Source organism: Trichoderma asperellum, chromosome 4, assembly GCF_020647865.1.
Source record: "Trichoderma asperellum chromosome 4, complete sequence".
NCBI classification, from domain to species: domain Eukaryota; kingdom Fungi; phylum Ascomycota; class Sordariomycetes; order Hypocreales; family Hypocreaceae; genus Trichoderma; species Trichoderma asperellum.
In genome coordinates, this window is record NC_089418.1 from 355,847 (window position 1) to 382,816 (window position 26,970).

Sequence of the window (26,970 nt, forward strand, 5' to 3'; positions counted from 1 at the left end):
CTGATGGCGTACCTTTTCACGCGAGAAGACTGTAAAGCGGACTTGAGGATGTAACGCTATTGCGATTCTGAATTTGAAAAGATAAAGGCTCAAGAAGAAAACGTAAGTTTTGATACGCCGATTACAATGCAAGCCTCAGAAAGTGTCAAGTGGGGAGCAAAAATTTAGGGACACTTATTGCCCGGCTCTGCTACTACCTCTACTACCTCTACTGCCTCTACTGCCTCGACTGCGATGGACGCTTTGGCATTTTGTGTCATTGTTCGTCCGTTTGTGTGTCTTCACTCAAAGGTCTCAATGTTTCTGTTCTCCCCTTGATGCGTACTGTACGGCAAACAAATTAATCAGGAGATGCTGACATATAGTAGTGCCAACCAAAATGCTGCGCAATTGATCGCAATACAAAGCCCAGCTACATTGAGGGTTTCCCAGAAGCTGATGGCGTATATATAAACAGAAACAAGTCACTAAAAGAGAGAGAATTCACGGATGGCAAGCAACATTCATTATAGGTACGCGATATCTATTCGTATTCATGCTCATATACCTGTGCCCGATCCTGGAGCTTATACAAAGTTCACATGGCCAAAATACTTGGTGATGTGAAAGCTCGCCTCGTTGGGAGGCGACCAAGCACCAAGGGTTTGCGAAGGATAGCTGTCCTTCGACACGACGGTTCGAAAGAAATTCATCCTCCACTGTGTGCCCTTGGCCTTGCAGTCGTCTACATTGAATATGCCCAGAGGGACGGTGACGCTGCTCTTCCACGTCTTGGCCGGCTTGTTGAGCACAGTTGTTGCGCTGAAGCCATCAGCTGCGGGATCCGAGACGAAGAAATGGTCAAAGGGTGCGCCGGCAGTGCGGTTCTTTGATGGGTTATAGACAAAGGCCTGGTAGGTCACGTTATTGGGATTCACTTCCAATTCAACGTAAGTCTGTGGATCCTCAGTGCCCTTGAAGAGGAAGGCCTCCATGACCTCGTATTCCCAAATGTCGTCATTGGTGCCCTGCGACGCGTTGAAGAAGTAGTTGACCTCGTCGTATGCGATGAACTTGAGCTCGAGGCTGGTGTCTGTGTAGCAGAGATCGACTTGCGTGCGCGGGAAGGGAGTCAGATCAGGGACCGACTTGCTGTAGCTGATGCTGCCCACACGAGGACAAGAGGGCACATTGACGCTGGGCACTTTGATGGCCGAGGCTGCCGCGAAGAGACTGGCCGCGGCAGCCGTGAGAGTGAAAAGGTTGTGCATCTTGTACAGGCTTGTCCGCCGTTGTGTCTGGTGAGATGAGACGCTAGTTTCCTGGCTCCTCTACTGTTCCCTCTGGGTCTCTTCGTCCGGTGAAACCTGCTCTCTCTTTTCTATTCCTGCAAACTGGGGGAGGTCTACGTTTATATCTCGACGTCTGTGCTCGCGGAACAACGTGTGGCAAACCCTGGGCCAGCGCGTGCAGATTCAAGCTCCCTAACGGTGCAGTGAATGTGACGTTACAAAGATGGCGTTTAGCCCGGCTAGGCATCTCAAAAGGACCAATGCGATCGTTCTCGGCCGTTTGTTTACCGCTATCCTGAGGCTAGTTTCGGCCACTTGCAGCTGTATCGCACTACTAACAGCTCACCGCGCAGCTTCGCGCGTGGAAGGAATTGATCCCGACCCAGCTGTGGTGGAATTGAATCCTTTGGAATGCCCAGCTCAGCCAATCGGATGCTGACTCCCACATCGCCGAGACAAGGGACTGAGGATCCCCAGCCTCATTTCCTATATTAATCGGCCACTGTTCTACGGGAAGAATGTTTAGCTACATGTATCGTAGTATTCGTAGGACGTAACTGGTACCCCGTATTTTCGTGTCTGTCAAAGCATCGAAATAGCGTAGTGGCGCAACATTTGAAGTTTAATTAACACTGCCAGCACTCTATTTACCCCACGATTTTGGCTCATCAGCAGCACGTGCGAGCGGTGGTGCGTTTTAAACTAGGATGCAATAAAGAGGCTGACTTTCGGGAGACTTAAGTAATGGCCAAAGAAGTGGAGAGTCTCTTCCAGATGGTGGCTTTTCTTCTCCACTTGGGGACGGGCGAAATAGAGCTGTCTATCCCCAGCTTTTCAGAAAGTAGTCACTCCATCCAGAAGTATCGAAGAATCCCTAGTAACGATAATCAAGGATCAAAGAGTTTAGGCGAAGAAAGAAGAAGAGAAGAATAGAAAAAAAAAAAAATAATATTCTGCAATGTTTGCTTGAATACATGTATTGTCGCTTCTGAAATTCTAGCGAAAGTATAGAGCGCTATCCTATACCGCAGAATCGTCACATACAGCAAAAGCCAAGAGTCCCATCTAAAAAAAAGCAAGAAACGAAAGCGAACGAGAAGAATAATAAATTCCATTCCACCAAAACCCATATAATGCACAAAAGAAAGAACCTGTCCTGAAGAGCCCTCATTACCAGAGCCCTATTAAAAAAATAATAAATGAATAAATAACCCCCCCCCCCCCCCCCAGTGAGTCTCGTGAATGAAAAAAATATCAAGATATCAGAACTTCAAAGGAAGAACAAGGGAATCTTCTGATATTGATGCCGCCATGGGTTCCACCAAAGAAGGGAAAGTCACATGAATCCCATGAATAACCAAATTAAAGAACAAGAAAAAAAAGTATGAAAAATAAAAGAGTACCATGTCGCAGGACTGTCAGAGGTGCGAGACGCAATTGATTGAGAGTCATTGGGCTAAATCGATTACATTGTCGGGAGTTGAGTGTCTCTCAAGCTGGGTGAGGAACTCAGTCATAGCAGTTGACAATCTCCTTGGGCGCAGCTGTGTCAAAACACCACCAAAAGCATTAATAACCTTTGCACTCTTATCTGGGCTAACTGATCCTCATGGCCAAATGCATTAAAGTCTTGTATTGGAATGAGTGAATTTCTTAAAATTGTCAAGTCTTCTGCCATCTCAGGATACAATAAGCAACCCGATACATTTTACCTAAAGGGCATCTTTTGTTCCAGCCGCCGTACATCGCCATGTGGCTAGCCTTGAAAAGCATGCAGGGCAACCGAAATCTTTCTCTCTACAACTATTTACTGAGAGTTCGTGAATAAAGGTCTCTTAGCACAATACTAGTTTTCTTGGTAGTTAAAGTTCAGAAATTTTTAGCACTATTACTATTTGTCAAGAAGGTTTTCAAAACGCTGAAAAATGATATCTCAATCTGTCTACAGGCGGCCCTTTCGCCCATCCTCGGCGAGTTTGAGGACAGGCTTCAGACTCGTGGCTCGTTCCCACAGGCTAGGTAACCCCTGCTCCTTGCTCTTTTTCTCCTCCCGTCTAAACCATTCCTCCGCTGACTTGATTCGGTTGGGATGGATCTCATCTAGCAGAGCAAAGTCTCTTTTGATCACTCCACGGTTTCCCTTGTATGTGTATTTCCACATATTCCAGAATCCCGTAAAATTATCACGGATATTCATCGTAGCAGTATCGTTGGGGTCAGAATTATACCCGGCCGTGGCGCTCTTTGCCGCACTGAGAGGGCCTGTTGCCCAATACTCTTCCAAGGAAACATCCACATACTTGGCAGGATGCCCAGTCACCTTTTCAAAGGCCTTGGCCATCTCGTTATAGTCCACAAGTTCAATGGCGACTTCCAGGTCCAAGCCGTTGGAGCGGTACTGGTGGTCGAACAGCCATCGAACGTAGTATTCGCAATCATCTAAATCGACGTGCGCAACGGCGCCAGATCCCAGTGGGACTTTCCAAGTAACGACTTCATCTTCTACAACAGGAGACATGGGCGTGCGTGCGCCAAGCGCCATTTGAATGTATGGGCCAGTTGTGAAGATGGCAGCGCCCATTCTCTTGGCAATCTCGGGATTCTTATTCTGTTGCAAGATCCACTCGCCGATGCGTCCCTTTCCATCGTAGTGCCCCGTCCTGAATTTCGGGTCAAACCCGCTCTTCTTGTAGACATAGTCCAGGTTTCCATAGACGAAGAACTTGATGCCTTCTTCCAGCGCCAGCTCATACGACCTTATAGCCCAGTACGTCTCAGTCTTCTCGCCACTGTTGAAGCCATCAATGTTGATAAAGGCGTATTGCGCTCCGCGAAATCCTTTGCGAAGATCGTTCTCGTTTGCAAATGTGCCCTCGATGGCTTCAACATTTCCCAAGGCGAGAAGTTGCTTTGATCTGGACGAGGTGGCGTCGCGAGTTAAAAAACGCACTGCATAGGCTCCATCTTTGACAAGGCCGCGTACAACAGGAATTCCTTGGGCTCCTGTTCCACCCACGACGAAAACGAGAGGCGCCATTTGCAGCTGAGTGGGGGAGATGGGTGTGATTTCTGAGTGATGGATGCAACGAGAGCTAGTTGTGCAATTGGATGCGTTTGTTGTTGTATCTGAGTGCTTCCTTGCAGATTGAGAAGCTAGATACACGTATTTATATTGACAGCCGTCCTTCGCCCACTCCGCGCGTCTTCCATGCTCAGCGTCTTGCTGCGAAACTAGGCACCTAGCGACATCATATTACTGATCATCAATCCTGTTGAAAGGCGCCTCGGCGCCTCAGCTACATACTTTGGATCAATGATCTCCATAGTCTAAGCTTATCTCCAGCCGGTGGGATGCCTGTACTACCGAATTCCCGGAGCGCTGAAAGCAGGGGATCTGGTGAGAAGATCAGTAATCAGAAAACTTACAGGTTGTGATTACTGATCGTTCACAGTAGCTGAACAGCCACCCTGTGCTGGTAGCTTGCGACTAAATACACAGGCTCAACTCTGGTTTAACAAACCATGTGGCACATGTAGTGTAAAGGACTGGATTGTGCGGCATAATTTTTCGGCCATGCTGAGGTAATTATCCCGACAATCCGCCACCGTAATCGATTACATGTATCTGAACCGTGAGCGAATCTCATCCATCTGCTTCTTTGGTTTCCATGTTTTTATCAAGCGCATGCAATTTCGTCGTCCACCCAGCCATACGGCCAAGACAGGCTAAGAGTGTTTTGGGAGTCATAATCCGCTAGTGAGGTTTGTATATTGCCGCCGCAGTCTAAAGTACCCATTATTAGCCCTTGAGATTATACTATTGAGCAAAGTCAACCATCCATTTGTAATTAGATTAAAGTCATATGGATTATATACTGTCATCATCGCTGACTTGCCGGGAGAACCAGGAAAGTTTTATTGAGCGGTTATCTGACAAGGCGGCTTCACCCTGATGGTTCTCGCCGCGCTCGCCGTGTTTATTTAAAGTTTCCAATACTTGCCGCATCTCCAAAAAGGGCCTTGTTAACATGGGTCTTAATTCAGACTGCACCCGTCCACAATGGGTGATTTTCGCCGTGCTCCCTGTCACTCCGCCTCTTGTTTATGCTTCTATTTCCATGGATGGTACTGGAACCGGAATGCGGAACGAAGATGACTTGACCTACAAGCTCGAAGATATCGTTCGTGTAAACGGTAACGTCTAGCAAGCTATTCATGAGGGCTCGCCGCAGCATATCACACAAGCTTTGAAAGAGGTGCTCGAATACCTGGCCAGGCTCGTGCTTTTGAGAAGAGCGGACGTCCAGAAGGCAATTCGTACCCATCTTAAGGGTAAGGAAGGTCGTCTGAGAGGCAACTTGATGGGGAAGCGTGTTGACTTTTCCGCCCGTACTATCATTACAGGAGATGCCAACCTGTCTGTATACGAAGTCGGTGTTTTGGAGCTAGAGTAAGGAAACACGACACTCGAACAGGACAAACATGTGAACTCGGATGCGACTCGAGGCAACGCATCCAGCAGCGGATCGAGGATCAGCAACTGATTGTGGTTCGCAGACGCACAATAACGTCTGGAGAGGTGGTAATCAGGGATGGCAAACGGAGAGATTCCTTGGCGCAGCAGAGCGGAAGCCGAGTTGCATTGGCAAGAGAGGTTGCTCTGGTCGTCACACCCCACAGTTGAGGCAGCAGAGGTGTAGCAGGCACTGGCGCAGGCGATAATTTGGCTGCTAAGGTTGACGAGCCGTCTGGGCCTGGACAGCCCGACAGCAGAACCGCGAGGGTCAAAATACCGACAATGTTCCTCATAGCTAGTTAGGCCATTGGCGAAGACCACATACCTACCCTAACCAGGGTAGATTTAGCGAGACTAAACGATGCCGTTGAGTTGGAACGTATTAAAAGAAAACAGGTAGTCCCTGGGCTGCCGTTAATATTATCTTGCACCAACATCTGGCTACCACCGAACTAACGATACGAACAAAGACCGCTCAACGAGTTATCCGTGCCATTATGCGGATAGCATCCAGATCTATCGCATCATAGCGACCAAAGACGTCGACACCCAGTTTGTATTCTACATACTAGCATTTGATACCATACCCAGCTGTGGGAGGAGCCAATCGAAGACGACCTGATTTGCTCTTGCACTGGCGCCCACGTGGCAGTGAGCGCTTGCACCTTCCTCCTGAGTCAAGACAACGTATGCCTTCTCGCACTCCAGCTTTCCAAATAGTGCAGCAGGTTGACCTTTTAGGAAATGGTCGTCCGCGGCATCCATAACCAATATAGGGGTGACAATCTTGTCCACTAGACCATCAAGTGTGTACTTGTTCACTGCCTCCAGCACCTCTACTCCAGAGGTTACTCCGAATACCCATTTTCCGTTCCGCAGGGCCCAGCTCAGGCCAGTATCCATTGGCATGACGAACCCCAGGAGCCTGTTGACCGTCCCATACCAGCCATACTTGAGAAGACACTTGATTATTGCTGGTGTTGACCTACGGAAAGAATCGCCAAAATCGAATATGCCGTCGTTGACAACGATGGCAGCAGCACGGTGCTCGAAAGCTGCGGCCCGTGCAACAAGAAAGCCACCCATGCTAATGCCCATGATGACGAGCTTTTTCTCGTCAACATATTCTTGAGACAAGGCGTATTCAACCACCGGAGTAATGACGTTTTCCCAATCCGGTCGGAAACGAAGCTTTTGCTCCCGGAGTGTCTCTCCCTGACCAGGGCCGTCAAATGTGAGGACATTGAACCCGGCTTCCAGCGCCCATGGTGCTATTCCGTAGCCGACTTCCTCTCGAGTCGAGTCAAATCCACCGTTGACAATGACCAGTGGCCTTGGTTTGTTCTGATCCTCTCGTTGTCTGAAGATGGTGCCCGGCAATGTCACAGAGCCTTCATATGGAATGCGAACTCGTTCCGTGATATGATCCACGAGCTTCATCGCCGCATAGAATGCCCGGGTGCTTTGTGTTGCTAGCGAAGCCGACAACGCATCATTGAACGGGTTGTCTCGCCGATAGAACTCAGCTGTGCGGTAGTAGTTGGCAGCGCGTAGAAAGGCATCCCTGGCGCCAGATCGGTTCCCCTTGGACAGACTGATCTCTGCGTTAGCGACCGCACGGTCGCCTGATCCTTTCCATTCTTTTAACCAGGCATCTTCGTCGCCAGGGGCAATCCGCGAGCAGATTGCCATCACCTCTCCAATATCTGCACCTGCAGCATTAGCATAGCCCGCAGCTCGCAGAGCCTCGAAGCTGAAGGACTGATTTTTGGGGAAGAGGGATTGCATATAGAATGACATGATAGATTGATGGATGGAACTAGAGTCTAGAAGTAATTGTGCCTCAAATGTGTGTGTGTGTGTGTGTTTGGAGAGTAAGTCAGTTGTGGGCTATTTGAATATAATGTGCTGTAGTAGATGATATAAAGCTTGAAAGCAGCTTGGCAACCGACCGAGGTATTCCAATTGCTTTTGAAGTCTTTCTTGACTATCCAAACAATGAATCATGTGAATTCATCCCTCGGCAGCAGGGTAGCTAATGATATTGAGTTCTTTTCTTTGGGAATGCCAACAGTGTGGCTCGGTGTATACGGTAATTCTCCATTTTTTTTTGGCTTCAGTTTGCCCCAGCTCTTCAGAGTCCGATTGGCGGGGTAGGGGCATTATACCTCACACATCTACCCAAGAAATGATCAATACAAGCACATTTCAAATAACCCTTCGTCGCCACATAGGTAGCAGTCTTAGCGATTGGCAAAGTAGCCCCGCCCTGCAGTTCTCATTGAGCGAAATAATCATGCATTGCTATTCTAGAATGCCAAGCTGCCCGTTAGAGTCCGCGACACTTTCAATAGACTCTCCTCTCAATCTCTAACTCATCGAGGACCCCTAGACTTAAGAAGTCGGCATCGTCGAGCCAATTATACGCATTTGAAGAGGCATCGGAAAATGACAGGCCTGAGTATGTCAAGGACGGCTCATCAAGTAAGTCATCATTTTGATGCATTGACCCCAGTGGGAAGCCATCGATAGCTTCCAAACCACTTATTTCACCCTTGCTGATACCTGAACTACTATTATTATATAAATAACCACCGCCGCCTACTTTGTCCGATTGTTGTTGCTGCTGCGGCCGCCGACGAGTAGCCAGGCCAATGTCGGGCAAGTTGTCATGATTCAGAAGTTCTCCCTTGTCCCAAATGATTGCGTTATGATGAAGAATAGACATGGTGGCGCGATTGGAATCAGACTTGCAATGCAGGTTCAGGTCGGCTAGCTGTAGATTGGCGGGTTCATCTGTCAAAGAGTACGACATGCTCTCGTGATGCTTGTAGAGTAGAGGAATATAACCTCTCTGTCATGGAAGACGTAAGTAAGTGACGGTGCTATCTGTGTCGTCCTTGAGGATGGCACGCCAGGGACTGAACTGCAAGGAACATGACTTACCAAAGCGGCAACAACTTTCCATTGGCTCTGAATGTAGTCAATGACGGCGATATTTGCTTGAATGTTTCGACGTGCCATTTCCCTCACGTTAGTACTTCGACACCACAGAAAAGGAAGCTGAATCGCGCAGGAGCTATAGGCAGCGTATCCAGTGAACCCACTTGATAGGAGTTGGACGCCGTTTAATTCAGTCTTAGAGATGATATGAGATATTTGCCTCGCATGGTAAAGGGCCTTTTGAGCAGACGCCCTTTGCAACGACTCGTAGGCCATAGGATCGGTTTCCGTTTCCATTCCCCTGTCAGCTTCGGTAGCAGCAGAAGGAGTGTCCGTAGCGTCGGTCGGTCTGATAGAGTGAAGGCAGAACAACGGAACTACACAAGCATGAAGCACAGACATTACTTGGTGGTAGATAATGTGCAGCAACGATACTTTGCTGCGCCTGAGAGATGAGTCTTGCAGAACGTCGTCCAACTCCAGAGAGCTGGGGAGACTGGTCCGCCAAGCATTAAAGCGCAGGTCCAACTCTTGAATAGTTAGAAGCTTAGCAGTAAATTTGGAATGACTCTTGACTAGTTGGCACACCGTCCTCCTAGAACTACATGTCAGCACCATGGTCCTGTTGACTAATGTAAACTTCTCGATCACATCCATGAGTGGCCTTACCACATGCTGATAACGCGTATCATATGTGCATACAAGCTGTCCTCGACAATCTGATTGCCAAAATGGCGGTCCAGATTAGTGTTGCCTAGTGGCTGGAACATTTGCTCATTGCATGGTGTTTTGACTCCGGCTGGGTCTTTCAGCTCCGCTTCGAATTGTTGATAGCAATCGTCGCCCTTCGCAAACTGGCTCAGTAAGAAAACGGCCCAGAAGCGCCGTCGGCTCAACTCTGCAGTGATAAAATCACACACAGTCTGCTCCTGGTTGTTTGAGTAACCAAGCAATGGCTTCCTTCCAAGGCCGAGAATACGTGAGGTGCATTGAGCATTACTCAAGTGGATGGCAGCCCGGCGCCACTGTCCTTGCGCATACCATAACAAAGTAAGATTCACGAGAGTGACAAGGTTTTCCTCTGATGGCGATGCCAATCGTGCAAAGACGAGCCGCTCCGCCTCGGTCGCCAACTCCTCAGCAAAGCCTGAACCAACAGCATTATCGCATGGGTTAGGCTTTTGAGAAAATCTAAGGCAATGTTAAAACCAGCTATTCTTTCTCTCTCGCCAGCATGCTTCAGGGATGTAAAGCAAGGAGACGTAGGAATGAGAGCGAGGAGGGAGTCACAGGTACCTTGAAGCTAGTGCCATGACACTGAGTGTCATGTGTTTCTCCGCAGAGCCACAGCTTAGGCAGTCAAGGAATGATGTTCGATGGAGAAGAAGAGAAGCGTTGAAAACGTGGGTGAAGAATGTGTTCACAAGGTCAAACATGCATGTTCGCGATATCCCGACAGCCGATGACTGATGGCTGTCTGCAGGCAAAGAAGGGATCATAGTCCATGCATCTAAATCCCTCGCGAAGAAATCCAAGTGATTGTGCCCAAAGGCACGTTGAGCTCGATAATCATCGGCCCAGGTGCAATGACGACCAAGGCGCGTACATCTGCGGCAAGAGGGTTGTTCACCGCTGCAACGGATCTTTGCACTTTCAGTAAGCAATGACTCCAGACGTCCGTCAGACGAGAGCATAGTAAAACAAGATGTTAGCACGCAGACTCACTTTTAATGAGCTGCACTGCGTACAAGCAGTTCTTGGGCGGCCAGCACCCCTATTAACTCGAACATTCATTGTGAAGGGAGCGGAATACCTCGAAGGCGCAAGAGAAACTTATGACACCTTGCGGAGGAAATCGTGACTAATTATAGTTTTGAACTTCATAAAACTCCCCAACACATGTTGATGAAGCGAAGTCGAAGTGATTCGGGTTGAAAGTCTATAGTCTCCGGCGTCTCCGCTCTAGACCGGACAGCGGGAGTCTGGGGCCGGGGAGCTGAACAGCTCACGTGCCGTGCTAGGTAATGCCGTAATACCCACGGCCACACAAATATTTTATCTTTGAATATACGACGATCTTTCAGATAGGAAAGCATGATACAGTCAGGCATCTAAAAAGACTGAATAAAACAAGTGTATCGCATAGAGGTATTTAGGTTCTAAGTACAGGGCTAGGTTACCGGCATCAGAATGGTATGGATCTGTGGAACCGTCGACAAGAACACTGCTCAGTGATGCATTCTATTGCACCGCAAAGTGTGGTGCCGAGATCCAAATGCAAAATCATAGTTGGGATGCCTAAGTCGTTGCCTCTAGTTGTGAGCTGCTCCCTTCGCGAGTTCCTCCTGATGCCACATGTTTCCTGTCGAACCCCTTCTCCCCCAAGGTCGTCCCGCGTACTACCACCGGTTCAGCAGCTAGAGGAGTTATTATCAACATTGCACGAGGCACACATAAGCATATCGATGAGTCTTACCTGTAAGAACGAAGTACATACGGGCTGGCTTATTGGAGTAATTTGTCCACCCATGTATTGTGCCCCGCTGGACGCAGGTATCCCCGGCCTTCATTTCCACTCGCACGCCATCATCGAGATGACTTTGACAAGTTAAAAACAAACTACTGCTTTGAAGTCAACATCACACTCACCATGTGATTTCGCCTTGATGCAAGATGCCAAAGTCCAAAGATTCTGTGCGATGAAAAGCCTAGAAGAAGTGTTCTGTCAGAGCATTCAGCCGCCAGTGGAGCAGGTGTGATGCGTACAGTCTCTGTATTTGGGGGAAAGTCCACGACCCTCAAAACAACGCCGTTCTGATTCGCCAAATTGGTTGTTCTCTGCCTGATAGGGTCCTCCCATTCATGCAAAGTCGCTGGAAACTCGTGGGTTTCGTACAAGACCGCAAAATTGCACTTGATGGATGTCGGCAGGCAACTGATTGTGTTATCATCTACTACTATCGACTTGCCATCTTGGCTGTGGCCTGTGACAATACGCCTGGGATCCGGAAAAAGAGACATATTGCAAAAGGGATTTGAACCTAGGCAAGCAGTTCCTTCGAATAATGATCTGTCTTATACAAAATAAAATATCGGAAAGAAGGAACAAAATGGCGGGGCTTTGCGAGATTGCGATGTTGTTGAATTTCAACAAAGGCTGAATAGTCTTGGAAGCCGACTATCCACAATATCCCGGCCTTGCAATCTAGATATGCCGATTATGCATGGTATATACCCTGACGTTTTAATTGGATATCTTGGTTCGTGGGGCGAATTTGCCGATTCTGCAGGTAGATTTCCCGATCCTGCATGATGAATATCCGGATGCTGAATATTCTAGTGTTGCAGGACAAAGCTTAAGAAGTGGACCCTGTCACTGACTGTTACAATCACAACAGGGAGGCAAGTCGATGCTTTCAAATAGTCCATTGAATTCGCACCCACCGGGCCAAGAAGCATCTATCAATAAAATCGTTTGAGAGTCAACGACATCACGACAATGAGTCCAACTCCTGAAGTACCCGCAAACTCGCCCTTCACTTTACATAACATTCCGTTCGGGGTAATATCAACATCTTCTAATACAACCCCTCGCTGCGCAAGCGCTATTGGCGACCATGCCATCGACCTCGGTATCCTCTTTCAAAAAGCAGAACCCGATATCATGTTAGGCAAACCAGCACCTTACCAAGATTTTGAACAAGTCTTCAGGAAGGTCAGTGCTTCAGCGGCTTTTCTCAGACGTAGACTGCTCATGCCACAAGATAGCAAACTCTCAATGCCTTTGCAGGGCTTCCCTCTGATCTCAGATCCAATGTTCGCAGGTTTATTCTGGACTCTCTACTCAACAATACCGTACCATTCGAGGCATTCCTACCGCTAGACACAGTGAGGATGCATATGCCAATGCAGATAGGTGGCTATTCAGATTTCTTTTGTTCACTTGAACATTGCCAAAATGTGGGTTTAACCAGCGATATCCCTGGACAAGGTTAATCATTTTACAGTGCTCTCCTATGACTGGGGGGAACATTCCGAAGAACTTCTACTACTCGCCCTCTGTATACAATGGGAGAGCTTCAAGCGTTGTGGTGTCTCCGGACCCTATTCGACGGCCCAAAGGCGTTATGTACGACACTGGCGGGAAGGAGGGCAATCCAATTTACGGAGCATCTTTAAAGATGGATTTTGAGTTGGAAATGGGATTCTTCGTTTCGAAGCCGGTTCCCTGGGGTCAATCATTGGATATTGAGAAAGCACGGGACCACATTTTTGGTTTTGTTGTCCTGAATGACTGGTCGAGCAGAGACCTCCAAGCCTACGAAATGACTCCATTGGGGCCATTCCATTCAAAAGGTAAGGTATCAATGAGTGGAGCGAATTCGGGCTTTGACGACAGCTGGTGCTGAATATTTCATGCAGGGTTTGCCACCAGTATCTCACCTTGGATTGTAACACTCGAAGCACTGGAGCCTTTCGCTTGTGAGCCAAAACACAACCATGACTCCACTACATTCGAGCATCTCAGATGGCATGATCGCGCCAAGGGCACTTTCGACATTAGGTTAACTGCAAAGCTCATACGTAGGTCTTACATGAAGGCATACGTCGCACTACTAAAACACTGACCAGAGAGGAAATAGGGAACGGCATTACCTACGATCTTGTCGAAAGTAATCTGCGCTATATGTACTGGACACCCTATCAGCAGATTGTACATCACGCAGCAGGAGGATGTGGATTGAAAACGGGCGACCTTCTTGGAACAGGAACCATCTCGGGCGAGGTACGTGACCCTGATAGAGTGAACCCGGCGCGGATGCTAAACGAAGGTGCAAAAGAAACAAGGTGAGCTAGGTTGTCTGTACGAGGCCACACGAGATGGCAACTCAAAATTGCAATTCGATGATGGATCAGAGTTAGGGTACTTGGAAGACGGCGACGAGATAATTCTTGAGGCGTGGTGCGGCGATGGTGAAGGTGGCCGTGCAACCATCGGATTTGGCCATAGCAGAGGCAAGTTATTGCCTAGTATTTGACAGTTCAACGCAACGTTTGCCACTCTAGAGAGATAGAAAAGGAAGTACAGGGCAAAACGCGTGGGCGAGAGCTTCCAAGTCGTCACAAATGATAACAACGACGCAGTCTCAAGTCACCAAATTTGAGATGAACTTCAATATAATTACCGATGATCGTCGATAGTTGAAGATAGTAGCAAGGGAGACATGGACTTACCAGAGTTCCCCTTGCGGCCCTGACCGGTAATGTCACGACGCGATCTTGACCGCGCATTTTTTGCAAGACGCTGTAGAGCATGGTTCTTTGCAGAAACCGCTGGTTTCCATCTTCCGTCAGTCGCAGCAAGTTCTTGCCCCTGCCATCTTCTTCCACCGATCCCAAGATGTTAATAACCCCGAAGATAGGGAGGCCGCTTCTCTGTCGACTAAGCATTATATTAAATTAATGCTTATCTATTGTAAAACCTAGGCTAACTGTTTATATATTACCTGTAATAATTATAATAATACCTGCTTTATAGCCCTGGAAAGAGTTAATAGTGGCAGCTGGTAGTATATGAAAAAAGATCATATATCTTAAGTTTTTATAGTGGTGTTTAATAGATTTAATATTAGCTTTGTAAAATTAATAATTAAAATGTTAAAAATATAAATATAATTTAAAACTTTATAATTAAATTATTAAAAAACTTTAGAATATTTTTAATTTAATTTAAGTTTTTTTTTTTTTTTTAAATTAATTACTTTATTTATAAAGTAAGTTATTTTTTATTAATATATAAATAAAAGATCAGCAGGTAATAAATATATTTAATAAAATTTTATAAAAAAAAACTTTTTTAAAGCTTAATTAACTTTATAATTTATAAAAGTACTGCTTAAGCTATAGTTAAAAAGCAGGTTACTGTAGACTTTTAATAGTAAAAATTAAAAAGTCCTCTGGTTATTTATAGCTAGACTTACAGGTAGAAGATAGGCTAGTTAAATACTTTAAAAAATTTAAGGGTAAAGATTTTTATATCTCTGTAACGATCCGTTATACCGTTAAGCCAAACAGGGCAAAATATTAGGCCAATAGCCACTATTATAGCAGTTACCGTAACAGAGCCAGCTGCCTATAAGGGTTTTACAGTTACGGTAAACCATGTTGTAACAATCTCTGCTTAGGCGGTTAAAATAATTACTACAGTGGGGTGTCAAAAGTCTCTTGTGGGCTTATAGTGCACACCAAAATCTACCTAAACTTACCTTTTTTAGATACTAATAACTATAGACCTACTTATATTAATAAGCTAAAAGTTTATTATTATTTATATTTCTACTTAATAATTACTATATAACCTTTTTTAAATTAAAACTAAGACATTTATTAAAATATACCTTAATATATATATATAATAATAATAAATAACATTATACATATAAAAAGTAAGTTAAAATATATATACCTAGTTTAATACTTTAAAGCTAAATAATTCTTATATAAAAGATTATTAATTTTTAAGAATATATTTCTTATATATATATTACTAATATTAGCTTAATTATTAAACATTTTAATATTATTATTATATTCCAGGGTAGACTAAGCGCTAACTCCACAAGAGACTTTTGACACAGCGCTGTATTACTGTCCTTCTTATCCTCTTAGGTTATATTAGCCAGGTAAAACTACTAATCGTCACCGCCCAAGGCATATAGTAAAGATGTATTGCCCTATATATAGTATAGATCTAGGCGGCTGATGTTAACTGCCTTATCTACCGCAATACCCTGAGCCTTTCTTTTCCAGACCTTCAAGTTATCCTGGCATAAAAGCGCCGGTGTTATACAGAGGATGTTAACTAACTGCAAGAGAGCGTAAAATATATTCTTAATTAGGACCAGAACGGGGAGAACATTGCTGAATAGTCTTCGGTACAACTACCGAAGCATCCTCTAGCCCTGCGGCTCACTCACCAATATATCCCGTCATAGGATTCTCTTCAGAGTTAATATCAACCAGGCAGCCACGGATGCAGCTGACAGGCACCATCACCTTAAAAAAGAAAGATTGCATATAGTAAAAAATTATTATATATTTAACAAAATAACGGTAGTAACAGTAGTAATAGTAGTAAAGGTAGTAAAGGTAGTAGAGGTAGTAGAGGTAGTAGAGGTAGTAGAGGTAGTAGAGGTAGTAGAGGTAGTAGAGGTAGTAGAGGTAGTAGAGGTAGTAGAGGTAGTAGAGGTAGTAGAGGTAGTAGAGGTAGTAGAGGTAGTAGAGGTAGTAGAGGTAGTAGAGGTAGTAGAGGCAGTAGAGGTAGTAGAGGTAGTAGAAGTAGAAGTAGTAGAATATTTATACAGGCTTACATTAGTCTAAGAATCTTCCTTTGCTTTTCGAGAGATTCAACGAGCTTGTTTTAAATAGCGGCTAACTCCGACTCATGATCAATAGAGGCCAATTGTTTGATCTTTCGATCTACCCTCTTATAAGCGTGTCGGCTGTTATTTTTTATTCGAAATATAGCCTCTTTTCTTGGTACCCATTTGATGTACATTGCTGGTGCCTTTGGCTGAGGACCGATTCGAAGAAGCCCATTCTCATCGGTAAAAGGCGTGCACTTGGCAGTCTCTGGGACACTTCTTGTGGCTGTCGATGGGCCATCTTCTTCCAAGTCGGCGTCCTCCAAGTCGTCAAACATGTCGTCAATGTCGTCAATATCCAACATGTCGTCTTTGGATGATCCTTCTGATTCGACATCATCAGGACTGTCCTCTCTGGCGGCGTCGTCCAATGTTATGGAGTAATTGACTTTTTGGACGCTAGAGAGACGGGACGAACGCCTGGGACCGATTGATGGCGACTCGGGGAGGAAAAAGGCATTGGCGGGAATGGCTGCCGGGGTAGGGGGGACAACCTCCGGGGCGTTAAGACGAGGCCTTTTGGGTGCCGGGGTGTCGAGAACAATGTTTGCCGAGATCTCAGTGAGTGGCCTTCTCACTGCGGCACGGGTCTGGGCCCTTGTTTGCCGAGAAAGGAGTGTCAAGGCTGCCAACTGTTAGTATATAAAAGGAATATGAGCTATGAAAAGATGACATACCATTGGGGTTGGGGCCAGCCAATTCGCCATTATCAGAAATGGCAAGGTCACGCCCCAGCTCAAACCGTTCTCGCAATTCGGCGAGACCATCTCCGGAAAAGATTCGATTCAACGCCGTCCGGATATTAAATGGAATTCTGGTCCATCCGGAACCAACTACCAGGTTGAGCAGTTGGATTTGTGTGTTGATGGCGGCGCGAGCTTCATCCGTCTTCTCCTGGGTCCGAATTTGAAGCACTGCTTCAAGGTTTTGTTTGTCGGGACCACTGCTCTCTATAATTTGAGCACGGAGATCATTGATGTCGGATTTGATGGCGTTGTAGGTATCCAAGTGTTGGCTGATGCGTCTAGCGCATGTATTGATGTCGTTTGAAGCCATTGTATGAAACTAGACATTATTAGTACTCCTTTTGGACTTCATGTACACATTGGACTTGCGACTTACAAAAATGTCACCCACTCAAGGAAGCTAGGTGAACTAGACGAAGTCGTTTTGAGTATTAAGTTCGTAGGGGACCTCAATGTTGAACCCGGTCCAAGAATTCTTGGTGTCATCCCTGTAGACATATCGCAGCACTGCCTTCGAGGCGAAATGACCAAGGAGGAATATAATCAAGTGGCGCATCACAAGCGGCTTCCTGCTGTGGCCATGAGTATAAGGTCGTCAGTTAAGTGGAGGCGAGAATAGAGTGCGAAGCCACAAATCTCCAGACAGGTATATAGTGGCCACTCGTCTGCCATCACATGGCGCAAGTCCAAATTCACACGTTTTCGTGCGGAAAGAAATCCGGCACACACTACACGACTAGAGACACACTAGCTGGAGAACTGCTGACCATCCTTAAACCAGATTCAAGAGCGAAGCATTTGACGCGTTTTGCACCTTAAATATTGAGATGTGGCCCTGTGCGACCTTGCTGGGCATGTCAGATAGCTGGCAGTTGGCGGCCGGCCGGCCAGAAACTGCACGTCATCGGCATAATCGATGGTGCCTACAAAGGTCTCTATCGTAAATCTTGTTCATAGATCTCCAGACCGCCTGTTTAGCTATTGAAATCAATTAAAGCGACATGTGGGAGGCAGGGTACATCGTCGCCAATCTCATACAAATGTGTAGTGGTAGACCAAAGACGTCACTGTCAACACCTGAGTGAGCTACCTCCCCCGAACCGCCAATAAGCCTCTTGTATCTCTCACTCGTATTGTATGATGTGGTAGTAGGCCCAACTTCAAACTCATTGTGTCGAAAGTTGCAGAGAACTCTGCATCTACTCCATTGTATCCTTTCCCAAGCTTGTTCGGGAGTTTCGTTCTTCATCTTGCGGACCTTGAAAGAATTTAAGGGGTGACCTCCTCGCACGTGCCATAAACTTCCTCTCTTTCACTCCTCCAAACGAGAAACAAAAAAAGTCACGCAGTGGCAGGCCGGCCCACCCTCGGCTCCACGTCTTCTCTCACACAGCGTAGCAGCAGCAGCCAATTCTGCATTGCATCGCATTGCTCCGTTGCCTCCCAAATCGCAGCTCGTCTCCATCATGGATCTGCTTCCTGCACCTACTCCTCCTGTATCTGGTGGTGTTAGACCCAGTTCAGAGCAAACCGCCGATTTGCTGAGCCGGCCCCAAGTTTAGCGGCTGCTCACGCTTCATGTTCTCCCTCTTCCGCTACATCTTCTCTTATTCCTCCCTTTCTATCCAGATACTTCCCCTCTCTCCGGAGAGGAATTATTAATCTCTACCACTCCAGAGGAAAGATTTCTATTTCTCTGGCTGGGTCGTTGGCAAGGGGAGAAGCCTATCTTTTTTCAAAGCCCAGCATGTCTCAACCGACCACCTGGAAGCTGGTAGAATGGCAGAGGATTGTCTCGAGCGCCGACGTTTGGCCAGACTCGGGGAGGCCAGGCAGTAACCAGTGTTATTTGACTTCAAGACTTTAAGAGAAGGGTATATATCCTCAACATAGAACGTGCCCTCGTAGAATATTAACAGCTGCGAAAATCTTTGGCAATATGCGATCATCCCTCTTCAGTTATATCTGCCGCTCAGCAACAATCGAATTCCAGCACCACCAAGTCCCTAGGGTCAAATCCAGATTCATGTCCACCAGTAAGCGGAGGAGTATCATGAGTCATAGGTTGTTCTGTTAACATCCCTGATTAGGTGGACACGGCATTCTATCAACCGACTGTATCGCATTGGAATATCCTTTCAGTTGTTCGATTCATCTAATACGCCGAAAGTAGGATAATCGCGGACTTGCCTCCCTCCTTGTTTTTTCCATTAATGGTGCGAGCGTCATTGGTCGGATTCATAAACAATCTCCAGTGGCATAATGCCGCTATTACTTAAGAGGCAAGAGGAATGCTTCTAGTCATCCATCGGATTTATTACAATCCGCAGATAAACACGACTGCGCTTACTCTCTGGTATAAAAACATGTAGGAAATGAGACGAAAAATAAATTCAACGACTGGAAGCGCGCTCCGCGTCTACTCAGGAAGACCAGATAAACCACAGAATCTAGACTACCTCACGGCCCCGAACGAGTTATCATCGAGCTTAATTCTAGGTCAGAGCCACGGCGTTCAGCATGTCGCTAATCCAAGGAGGGTATAAAATCATTATATCGCTTGATTCTGGCAAGACTGGCTGGGTCAAGGATCTGATTGACGTCGTTCATTATGTCATCTTGCTGGCGCCTAATATCGGATGGTAGAGGACGCTGAAAGATACCGCATGAACGGCCCCCTTGTTCTTGCCCATGTCTTTCGCTAAGAGACCAATATCTGGGTCTGGTGTGTCAAAACCATCCCATTCGAAATCTGGGAAGCAACAGCATTGGTAAGTCAAGCTCACAGGCAAGGATCAAGAACCTATAACTAGTATTATTAGAGACCACCAGCTTCAATTATTGGCAATAGAGTTGAACGCCTTGGACTTGACGACAAAGAAGACGTATCGATGCGACGTTCTTCACAATGATGTTGCAATGAAAGCGGACGAACCACGGTAATTGCAGCTTCCAAATTCTACTGCTGTGGGCCGGCGTAACAATATTCCAACTGTGGCCTGTTTACCGCCTAGATCCAAGTGCCGAGTGTTCATCCGCGCTTTATGGCGTCTCGTACGTGACATGGTGATAGCTGCTGGATGAAGAAGGTGAGCGACTGAGAATAGATAGAGATGAAGAGGACGATGAAAGTATCGTCCATGATGTGCGTACCATGTCATAGTATCCCAACTTGGCTCTTTTGTTTCTTTGTGAAGCCTTGAGGCTTTGCGGCTTCCGCCGGGCTCTGTGATCGTCTCCTGCGTGGCATGACAATGGTTGGCTGATGATGAACCCCCTCCTCCCACCTCCCCGGGTCCATGTTAGGGATAGTACATACATAGGAGGAGATATGCTTGAATATAGATAGCGTCACAATGTTTGGGACCTAGTGTTAGATGGCATCGCCGGGCGCTTTGGAGAGTGGAAAAGCCTTATGTGCTACAGACTACCTACATAAGCGCTAGATAATTCAGAATACATATTCTTCCCAGAAAATGAAAGAGAGAGAGAGAATCGCGATTGACTGGCAGCGGCAGTTGGCAGACGGCTGGCAAGAGTTGCACATGATCGACAGGCACAATCTACAGCAGATCGATCTGAAGAACGCACTTCTTAGCCAATGACATTAATTATTGTACGTTAGCCAGTTACCCCACTCTCTACTTATATTTCGTCGTCTGCCACCTCTTCTTCTTTCTTCCTCTTCCTCTTCATACCTCCTCCTCTTCTGTGGAGGAGGCTTGTCCCCCCATCTCGGAGGGGGGAAGTTCTTTTCCTCATCTCATTTGGGTTGAGGGTCTCTTCTACATAGAGACTATTCTCCCTTTACATTTCGGAGGAGGGATTACAATCGTTTCCCTTACATTTCGCAGGGGGGAACGTCACTAAGCCCATCTCTTCCGAGAAGGCTTAGTCTTATAGTACATCATTTCCTTTACATTTCGGAGGAGGGAATTTCTCTTCACCATCTCATCTGAGTGGGATCTCTTCGAGGAAGAGACAAGTCGTTCCCTCTTATCTTCGGAGAAGGGAACGCAAAAATCTTTGGCACTCACTTTTTTTTTTTTCTCTTTTTCATTGCTTTGCTGGGGCTTGCCCTGGTGGCGAAGAAGAAATGTTCAAAGTGAGAAGCCAGTCTGTTTTTCTGGTCCACAGACATATTTCAACCCCGCTACTGCCCTCATTTTCCAACACAAAATCCTCACTATAAAGTCCTGCTCTGATCTTATGGGCGGGAAGCGGCTCATAATCAACAGGAAAGCGCTCCTTTCTGTGCTAAATCACCGATGATGCTGCAGCACGAAGGCAATTTGTACACAAAGCTCGAAAGCTGTCAGCAATCGGCCATTTATAAAACGCTTCGGGTACAGCGCCATTCAATACATAGGTACTCACTCGTAATTGATGGAGGTAGCAAAGACGTTTAACATGCGATCGAGATCTACGTACGATCGATTACGTGGGCTGATGGTGAGTGTAGACGTCGTCCAGTCTCTGGTCGGACCGGCTGCCAACTGTACAATTTTTATTTTCATCTGCTGCTAGTGTTTTCGAGTCGTTTTGTGCGTCCCATAGTTCTTTCCCCGAGAAAATGTGTGCCATTTGGACTTTTGCGCCAGATGACGGCAGATGGGTGGCTTTGGCCGAACATTTGTGGCTTCACACTCTATTCTCACCTCCATTTACCTTGTTACCTTGAGCCAATACCCGTCATACCGTGCCGTCTATGATGCGTCAGCCATATTCCGTGTTTGTCATTTCGCCTCGAATGCAGTGCTGGTGTAAACAAAACTCCAGGAGACTATGCCTAGGCAGATTATTCTACAGCTATTGGCGCTGCCTAGAAGACAAGCAGGGCTCCTGAAATCGGCTATTCAAACTACATATGTACCCAGCTAACCGAGATGAATAGTAGCGCAATTTATACCATCAACAGACCTTGGTCGAGATTAATCTTCCGCCAGCACCTGCTACCTATTCCAGACACACCGCAACCGGGTTTCTCGACACCGGTGACTGCTCTGACGACTCCTTCCAACGACGCCGAACCTCATTGCGAGGCCCAGGAAGAGACGATCCTTGGAGACATTTGGAGATATCAATCTCCTTGGCAAATACCCCCTCCTACGAACCCGAGCACTACTGCGTACCAAGTGTAACGGATCTTCCTGGAAAAAATTGCCAAATTCAACAAGGTTCACATGGATGCCTACGAGGTGCAGAGTCTCGTCAAGAATGGCATTTACTTCGTCAACAGATGCCCTGGAGCAGGCAAGACGGAATGGAACATGTCGGGTATTAATGGCTGAGCATTGGGAAACAGCATTCCTCAGATTCTGCTATCTCTGCTACATCTACCATCTCCAAGCAAGCGATCGTGGGAGTGCTGACATTGCACAGGTTCCACGCTGCTAGGTGAGTACCTTGCATTACTTCTTTCTACTCAACCTCAGTACTTAACATACTTCAAGGTCCTGGAAAGACCACCTTGTCAGGGGGGCCTTACGAAGACTGGGCCCAGCATATACATCGAGTAGCCAATATATACTGCTCCTGTACTTGCATGTCCCATGTCAGAAAGTGCCCGCCTCTGTCCTTCTTCATTCTCAGCAGTGTCGTAGTTGTCTGTATTTATCGAGAATGACGTGTAAAAATTCTCCTTGGTCTGCGACTTTCGTTTGTTGGCAGTAGGAGTTAGGAGTTCAACCTTGTAAAGGTTTCTCGCACGGGGCAGTACCTTTGCAACTACCCAACGGTCTTCTTTTATAGAATTGGCGGTAATAAATCCATCTCGTTCCTTCATCACGAAGAGTTCTTCCATCTGGTCTGATAGGATGTTTTTAAGTAGCCTTTCACCCCCTTCAGTGTACAACGTGAAAGTTCCATCTCTCTCCGCAACCAATTCACACCCTCCCCATTTATCAATAGTCTTGGGTAGTTCGCCGGAATTCAGCGCTTCACTCCCCTCGGATAAATTTCTTTCTGGCTGTCCAAGCAAGTCTCGGTCCACATGTAAATTGTGGTAGCTTGTAAATCGATTTGCTAACGCTACAGCATGATCTACTGCCTCCTGATAGGCTGCCTGCTCTGCGACTTGGCGATCAGCCATGTTGAAAAAGTCTTCTTCGGTCTTAGTATCGATATTTTGATGTTCCATTTCATATGGGTGGAACTCTTCTTCTTCGTCTTCTTCATCGGAATGGTCTTCGTAGTAGTTGATAGCGATATACTTCCGCTTGGTCCTTCGCGAGGAGCTTTGATATGTGTGGTCTTCTGTCTCTGGCATAGTTTTCTTTCAGTCATGGTAATCCTGTCGAACGATAGAGGGTGAGAGGCTCTCTCTCCAGAAGCGATTCACTGTACAGCGGCGAAATTTCGAAGGCTGTTCAGGCGCAGTTGCTCATAGGCGCGCTATCGGCTGCTATAAAGAAAAGCAGAGGCATATATACGATGCGCGAATTCAGGTTGCTAGTCTTTTCCACTTGTCGATAAATAGTTAAATGTCAAGGAATGATACCTATAGATTGTGAAAGGAAAATACAGACCTACAGAGAGGGGACTCAGAGTTTCGCAATGGACTGCCAAACCCATCTTGCGATGCTCGATTGTAACTTCAGATGCTCTCTGCCTTGTATCAGGATATTATCTAAGCAGAATGTGTATTAAGATGCAGAAAAACGGGCAAAACCATTCAGCGGTTCGAGGCCCAAGTTACTATGGCGAAAATAAAATTTGAGGCAGAGCCCAAGTTACTGTACAATAAGCAAAAATTAAGTCGTAGGTGAATGAATCATAGCCGGCAGCTGGCAGCCGACAACTATTGCACGGAACCAACAAACACACAATCCAGAGCTGCTGGTCCTTGGGGACCTATGCCTCTATTTTCTTTTCCTCTTCTGCCTCTTCTTTTATTCTTGTTGTTTTTATGCGTCTTCCTTCACAATCTCGAATTCAGCTCCCAACTCCCAGTCGTTTGGTCTAGTTTCAATCAGCAGATGCTGGACATACCACCCAACCTTGAGGACGACGGCTTTGGCATGTGTCATGGCGGTAAGTAATTTGTTCAACACGGAACTTTCCACCATTCGTGACTCTCAGAGGAAAGTTGCATGGAAGTATGAAGACGAGAGGAGGATATTGAACTCAGCCCTCAGCTCCATTCACTCCGGTGAGCCCAAGCTCCCTTGTGATGATCTACGACTTCTTGCCGTTTTCGACTGGTAGCTGATTTGCTTTATGCAGGTGACTCCCAGTTTCACAGATCGAGATAATGCCATTTCCTTCCTTTGTTGGAACTCCAGAGCTCTTCTGCGCATTGTGCATTGTGCTTCTTTCCGAAACGTTGCGCTATCCGTCCCGCGTTCCCCCTTTGCTACCACGTTAGGGGGTTTCGGCCATATATAAACGGCTCTCTCCACCTCTCTGACCCTCCTCCTTTTCTCTCCAAAGTACTAATCGCTTTTTGACCCTTGTCCCTAACTCAGTGGACACGGCATTCTGTCGTACGACTGCATCGCCATGGAATATCCTCTTTATCAATCAGTTCATCGACTATGCCGAAAATAGGATGCCTCGATTTACTAGCAAGTTGACACTAACAGCCACGTATAGGATATGATATACCGTCGACAAGCTATCTTGAGCTTCACAAATGTCCAAGGTTAACGACCCGGGGATCGTCTATCACCAGAGGCTCAACTCACGCCGCTCGCACCACTGATGACCGCACTGGAAAATCCTTTCAATGATTTACAATATCGCAACATTTGCCTACTATTTGCGTGAAGCATTTCCCTCAGAAAGCGATCGTGTCTTGCCTGCTATTATTTCATCTATTCCCATCGGAAGCCAGTTGAGTCTAGCTGGTAGCTGAGAGCGCCAATAGTGCTTTCAAGCTGGTTAAAGAAGAGCGGATCTTATCGCAAAAGTGACTGAGAAAGCTATTAACTATCTTGCTTATGAATGGCACTAAAGTAGCAGTAATTCAAGTTGGCAATGGGGCTTCATTGTCCAGCACAAGATGCAGTAGCACGCTAGGCATCGGAGGGACAGGACAAAAAGCATCGGAGAAAGAAGATTGGCTTAGGATCTAGGGTCGTTAACAGCAAGGATGTCTATAATCTTTCTGAGAAGCAAGTTTTTAATATACACTTCTTCCAACACATGGCAAAGCAGTAAGATGTACCATACAATCACCTCCGGGCTGTGCGCGCGAGGGGCGACATGCAAGACACAGCTATAGAAACGGCCCACTGGGTACTTCTCAAAGTCATCCAGATCTTCCAACATTGAATGGGGCAACAGGCTTAGTAACAGATAAGTAGGTCTCTTCCGTGCCTTGGAAGTTGCGTCGCTTTCGGCGAGCAGATGACAAGAAGAGGACAGACAGCTCCTGGGCCTCGATGAGCCTCAAATAGATGCCGTCTCGCTCTGGAAGCTCCTGAGTTCCCTGCTCTGAAACTGTGGATGGTGATAGTTTGCGGATCATCACAATGGTTTTGCGGTCTCGGAAACGCTATCCAGAGTCTTCTGCAAGATGCCTTTCATATTCTCATAATCCTATATACTTGGTCTCAATAGTAAAACTATCTGGATTAAATCATCCCAGCCGCCGGAAGCCAGTCAGAACGATCCTTCAATGGCAAAGGTGTAGTCCATCGGTGAATATGACCGGTATTCTCAGTGATCCTCAAGCTCGTGCCCCAATCGTCTGCCTTGGCACAGCATCGGCCAACTGCTTCCCAAGCATTGACAACTCGCTCACTCTTTATATCGCGATCGTGCTGACCTTTGCTGCGCCAACCAGTGATTAAAACTCCACACTTCCCACTACCCAACGAAGCATATCCGTCAAAGTCGGAGAGAATAGGCTTATCTACTTCACCCCATATATACCCAGTGCAGCCATCGGATTTAGCTACAGCAGCAAAAAATTCTGGTGCAGCATCGGTCCATTTATCTTCTTCAATTCCCCAAAAGAAAGTAACTGTAGTATATGGAGCATAATAAACCTTGTTGCGATCATTCGTATTTGGGTGAATAACGTAGACGGTCTCATTGCTTTGGACATCCAGAAGAATTGGTGGTGTAGGTCCATTAATAAGTGCTTTATGAACATCATGATGTTTGCGCGTATCATAGTCTATTATAGAATTTATATATTAGACGGATCCTTATTATCTTATTCTTTCGTAGGACATCATAAACGTACCGATAAAATGAATAACTTTGTCTGGGTATTTATCGCTTCTGCCCCAACATCCACGGGAGCACCCAGGAATAGTTGTTGCTGCTGCGTGAAATGCCTTCATATACTTCTGTCCATCCTCTGTTGATTCATCTTCAATCGTGCGATTTCCAACAGTGACGACGGTGACTTCGATAGCTGGATAAACCATGATGATAGAAGGTAGATAGTTGGGTGTAATATGTCTCTTCGTTAATGTTTGTCTGTGATGTCGCACGAACTGTATTCACAGTACGTCTCCTTGTCCTAAGAAGGCCTTTATATATTGGACAGGTCGCCCGATATTAGCGACGATTTCATCAAAACACGCCTTCCTACGTCATACTAGGACTGAGCAAACTGCGTACCGCGGAATTCTATTATAAATGATCATACTCTACTACCAGACAACATCAATAATTGCCTGGCTTCTGTGTTGCTCGCAAATGTCAACCATGAATGGAAAAGCTACCACACCCTCGCATAGGTAACCATTCACCTGTATCGCCATAGTTCCCGCGAATAGCTGTTAAAATATACTCAACTGGTATGCAGTTGCTTTTGAAGCGGCAAAACCCTAGCGCCGCTTACTTGGGTTGTATTCTGCATTTACCTGCTGCAGCTGTTGCTTTGTAACTTGCTACCCCAGGTTTGTTCCTTGTTAGCGTACGCCACGGGAACTCGCAAGTTTGCTTGCCATCCCCCGCATTCGCCGCCAATTACACTGCACAGTTTCTCCGCACCTCTGGGTCATCAGGTGGAGAGGTTAGAAGGCCCGCTCCAACGAATATTCCTGGGGAGGCAAATTACAGGCCCTAGCCGCCTCATCGGGCCAGGCACAAGAATCACCCAGCGGATTAAA

The 26,970-nt window shown here is 46.5% G+C and overlaps 11 protein-coding genes across 12 annotated transcripts; 2 read left to right on the forward strand and 9 right to left on the reverse strand.

Annotated features, from left to right (window-relative positions):
- Positions 1 to 484: 484 nt before the first annotated feature.
- Positions 485 to 1,613, reverse strand: TrAFT101_006502 (uncharacterized protein). Its single transcript, XM_024909123.2, has one exon. It carries the CDS (start codon positions 1,248 to 1,250, stop codon positions 567 to 569), a length of 684 nt encoding a protein of 227 aa, XP_024754843.1. The 5' UTR covers positions 1,251 to 1,613; the 3' UTR covers positions 485 to 566.
- Positions 1,614 to 3,053: 1,440 nt separating this feature from the next.
- On the reverse strand, positions 3,054 to 4,785 carry TrAFT101_006503 (uncharacterized protein). 2 transcript variants are annotated; one of them, XM_066127789.1, is made up of 2 exons: positions 4,576 to 4,785; positions 3,054 to 4,510 (listed from the first exon to the last, which is right to left on the reverse strand). In XM_066127789.1, exons 1-2 carry the CDS (start codon positions 4,593 to 4,595, stop codon positions 3,214 to 3,216), a joined length of 1,317 nt encoding a protein of 438 aa, XP_065983902.1. In that variant the 5' UTR covers positions 4,596 to 4,785; the 3' UTR covers positions 3,054 to 3,213. The 2 variants fall into 2 exon arrangements, with proteins under 2 accessions (XP_065983902.1, XP_024754842.1); XM_024909122.2 differs by having other exon boundaries at positions 3,054 to 4,785.
- Positions 4,786 to 5,120: 335 nt separating this feature from the next.
- Positions 5,121 to 7,831, reverse strand: TrAFT101_006505 (uncharacterized protein). The gene has a single exon (XM_024904675.2). It carries the CDS (start codon positions 7,585 to 7,587, stop codon positions 6,349 to 6,351), a length of 1,239 nt encoding a protein of 412 aa, XP_024754840.2. The 5' UTR covers positions 7,588 to 7,831; the 3' UTR covers positions 5,121 to 6,348.
- TrAFT101_006504 (uncharacterized protein) lies at positions 5,300 to 5,476 on the forward strand (the record flags this gene model as incomplete). Its single annotated transcript, XM_024904677.2, has 1 exon — positions 5,300 to 5,476. One exon carries the CDS (start codon positions 5,300 to 5,302, stop codon positions 5,474 to 5,476), a length of 177 nt encoding a protein of 58 aa, XP_024754841.2.
- A 220-nt stretch (positions 7,832 to 8,051) lies between the features above and the next one.
- Positions 8,052 to 10,645, reverse strand: TrAFT101_006506 (uncharacterized protein). The gene is made up of 5 exons (XM_066127790.1): positions 10,456 to 10,645; positions 10,027 to 10,373; positions 9,400 to 9,921; positions 8,734 to 9,325; positions 8,052 to 8,641 (listed from the first exon to the last, which is right to left on the reverse strand). Exons 1-5 carry the CDS (start codon positions 10,522 to 10,524, stop codon positions 8,135 to 8,137), a joined length of 2,037 nt encoding a protein of 678 aa, XP_065983903.1. The 5' UTR covers positions 10,525 to 10,645; the 3' UTR covers positions 8,052 to 8,134.
- Positions 10,646 to 10,872: 227 nt separating this feature from the next.
- On the reverse strand, positions 10,873 to 11,751 carry TrAFT101_006507 (uncharacterized protein; the record flags this gene model as incomplete). Its single annotated transcript, XM_024902890.2, has 4 exons — positions 10,873 to 11,147; positions 11,207 to 11,328; positions 11,380 to 11,438; positions 11,497 to 11,751. 4 exons carry the CDS (start codon positions 11,749 to 11,751, stop codon positions 11,029 to 11,031), a joined length of 555 nt encoding a protein of 184 aa, XP_024754838.1. The 3' UTR covers positions 10,873 to 11,028.
- Positions 11,752 to 12,186: 435 nt separating this feature from the next.
- Positions 12,187 to 14,015, forward strand: TrAFT101_006508 (uncharacterized protein). The gene is made up of 6 exons (XM_066127791.1): positions 12,187 to 12,445; positions 12,499 to 12,690; positions 12,738 to 13,086; positions 13,153 to 13,314; positions 13,374 to 13,516; positions 13,572 to 14,015. The coding sequence occupies exons 1-6, from the start codon at positions 12,230 to 12,232 to the stop codon at positions 13,767 to 13,769; spliced, it is 1,260 nt and encodes a 419-aa protein (XP_065983904.1). The 5' UTR covers positions 12,187 to 12,229; the 3' UTR covers positions 13,770 to 14,015.
- A 2,135-nt stretch (positions 14,016 to 16,150) lies between these two features.
- TrAFT101_006509 (uncharacterized protein) lies at positions 16,151 to 17,210 on the reverse strand (the record flags this gene model as incomplete). The annotated part of the gene is made up of 2 exons (XM_024904674.2): positions 16,151 to 16,779; positions 16,832 to 17,210. 2 exons carry the CDS (start codon positions 17,208 to 17,210, stop codon positions 16,151 to 16,153), a joined length of 1,008 nt encoding a protein of 335 aa, XP_024754836.2.
- A 5,163-nt stretch (positions 17,211 to 22,373) lies between these two features.
- Positions 22,374 to 23,168, reverse strand: TrAFT101_006510 (uncharacterized protein; the record flags this gene model as incomplete). The annotated part of the gene is made up of 1 exon (XM_024904673.2): positions 22,374 to 23,168. The coding sequence occupies one exon, from the start codon at positions 23,166 to 23,168 to the stop codon at positions 22,374 to 22,376; it is 795 nt and encodes a 264-aa protein (XP_024754835.2).
- Positions 23,169 to 25,151: 1,983 nt separating this feature from the next.
- On the reverse strand, positions 25,152 to 25,370 carry TrAFT101_006511 (uncharacterized protein; the record flags this gene model as incomplete). Its single annotated transcript, XM_066127792.1, has 1 exon — positions 25,152 to 25,370. One exon carries the CDS (start codon positions 25,368 to 25,370, stop codon positions 25,152 to 25,154), a length of 219 nt encoding a protein of 72 aa, XP_065983905.1.
- A 41-nt stretch (positions 25,371 to 25,411) lies between these two features.
- On the reverse strand, positions 25,412 to 26,280 carry TrAFT101_006512 (uncharacterized protein; the record flags this gene model as incomplete). Its single annotated transcript, XM_024910825.2, has 2 exons — positions 25,412 to 26,024; positions 26,094 to 26,280. The coding sequence occupies 2 exons, from the start codon at positions 26,278 to 26,280 to the stop codon at positions 25,477 to 25,479; spliced, it is 735 nt and encodes a 244-aa protein (XP_024754834.1). The 3' UTR covers positions 25,412 to 25,476.
- Between the last annotated feature and the right edge of the window lie 690 nt (positions 26,281 to 26,970).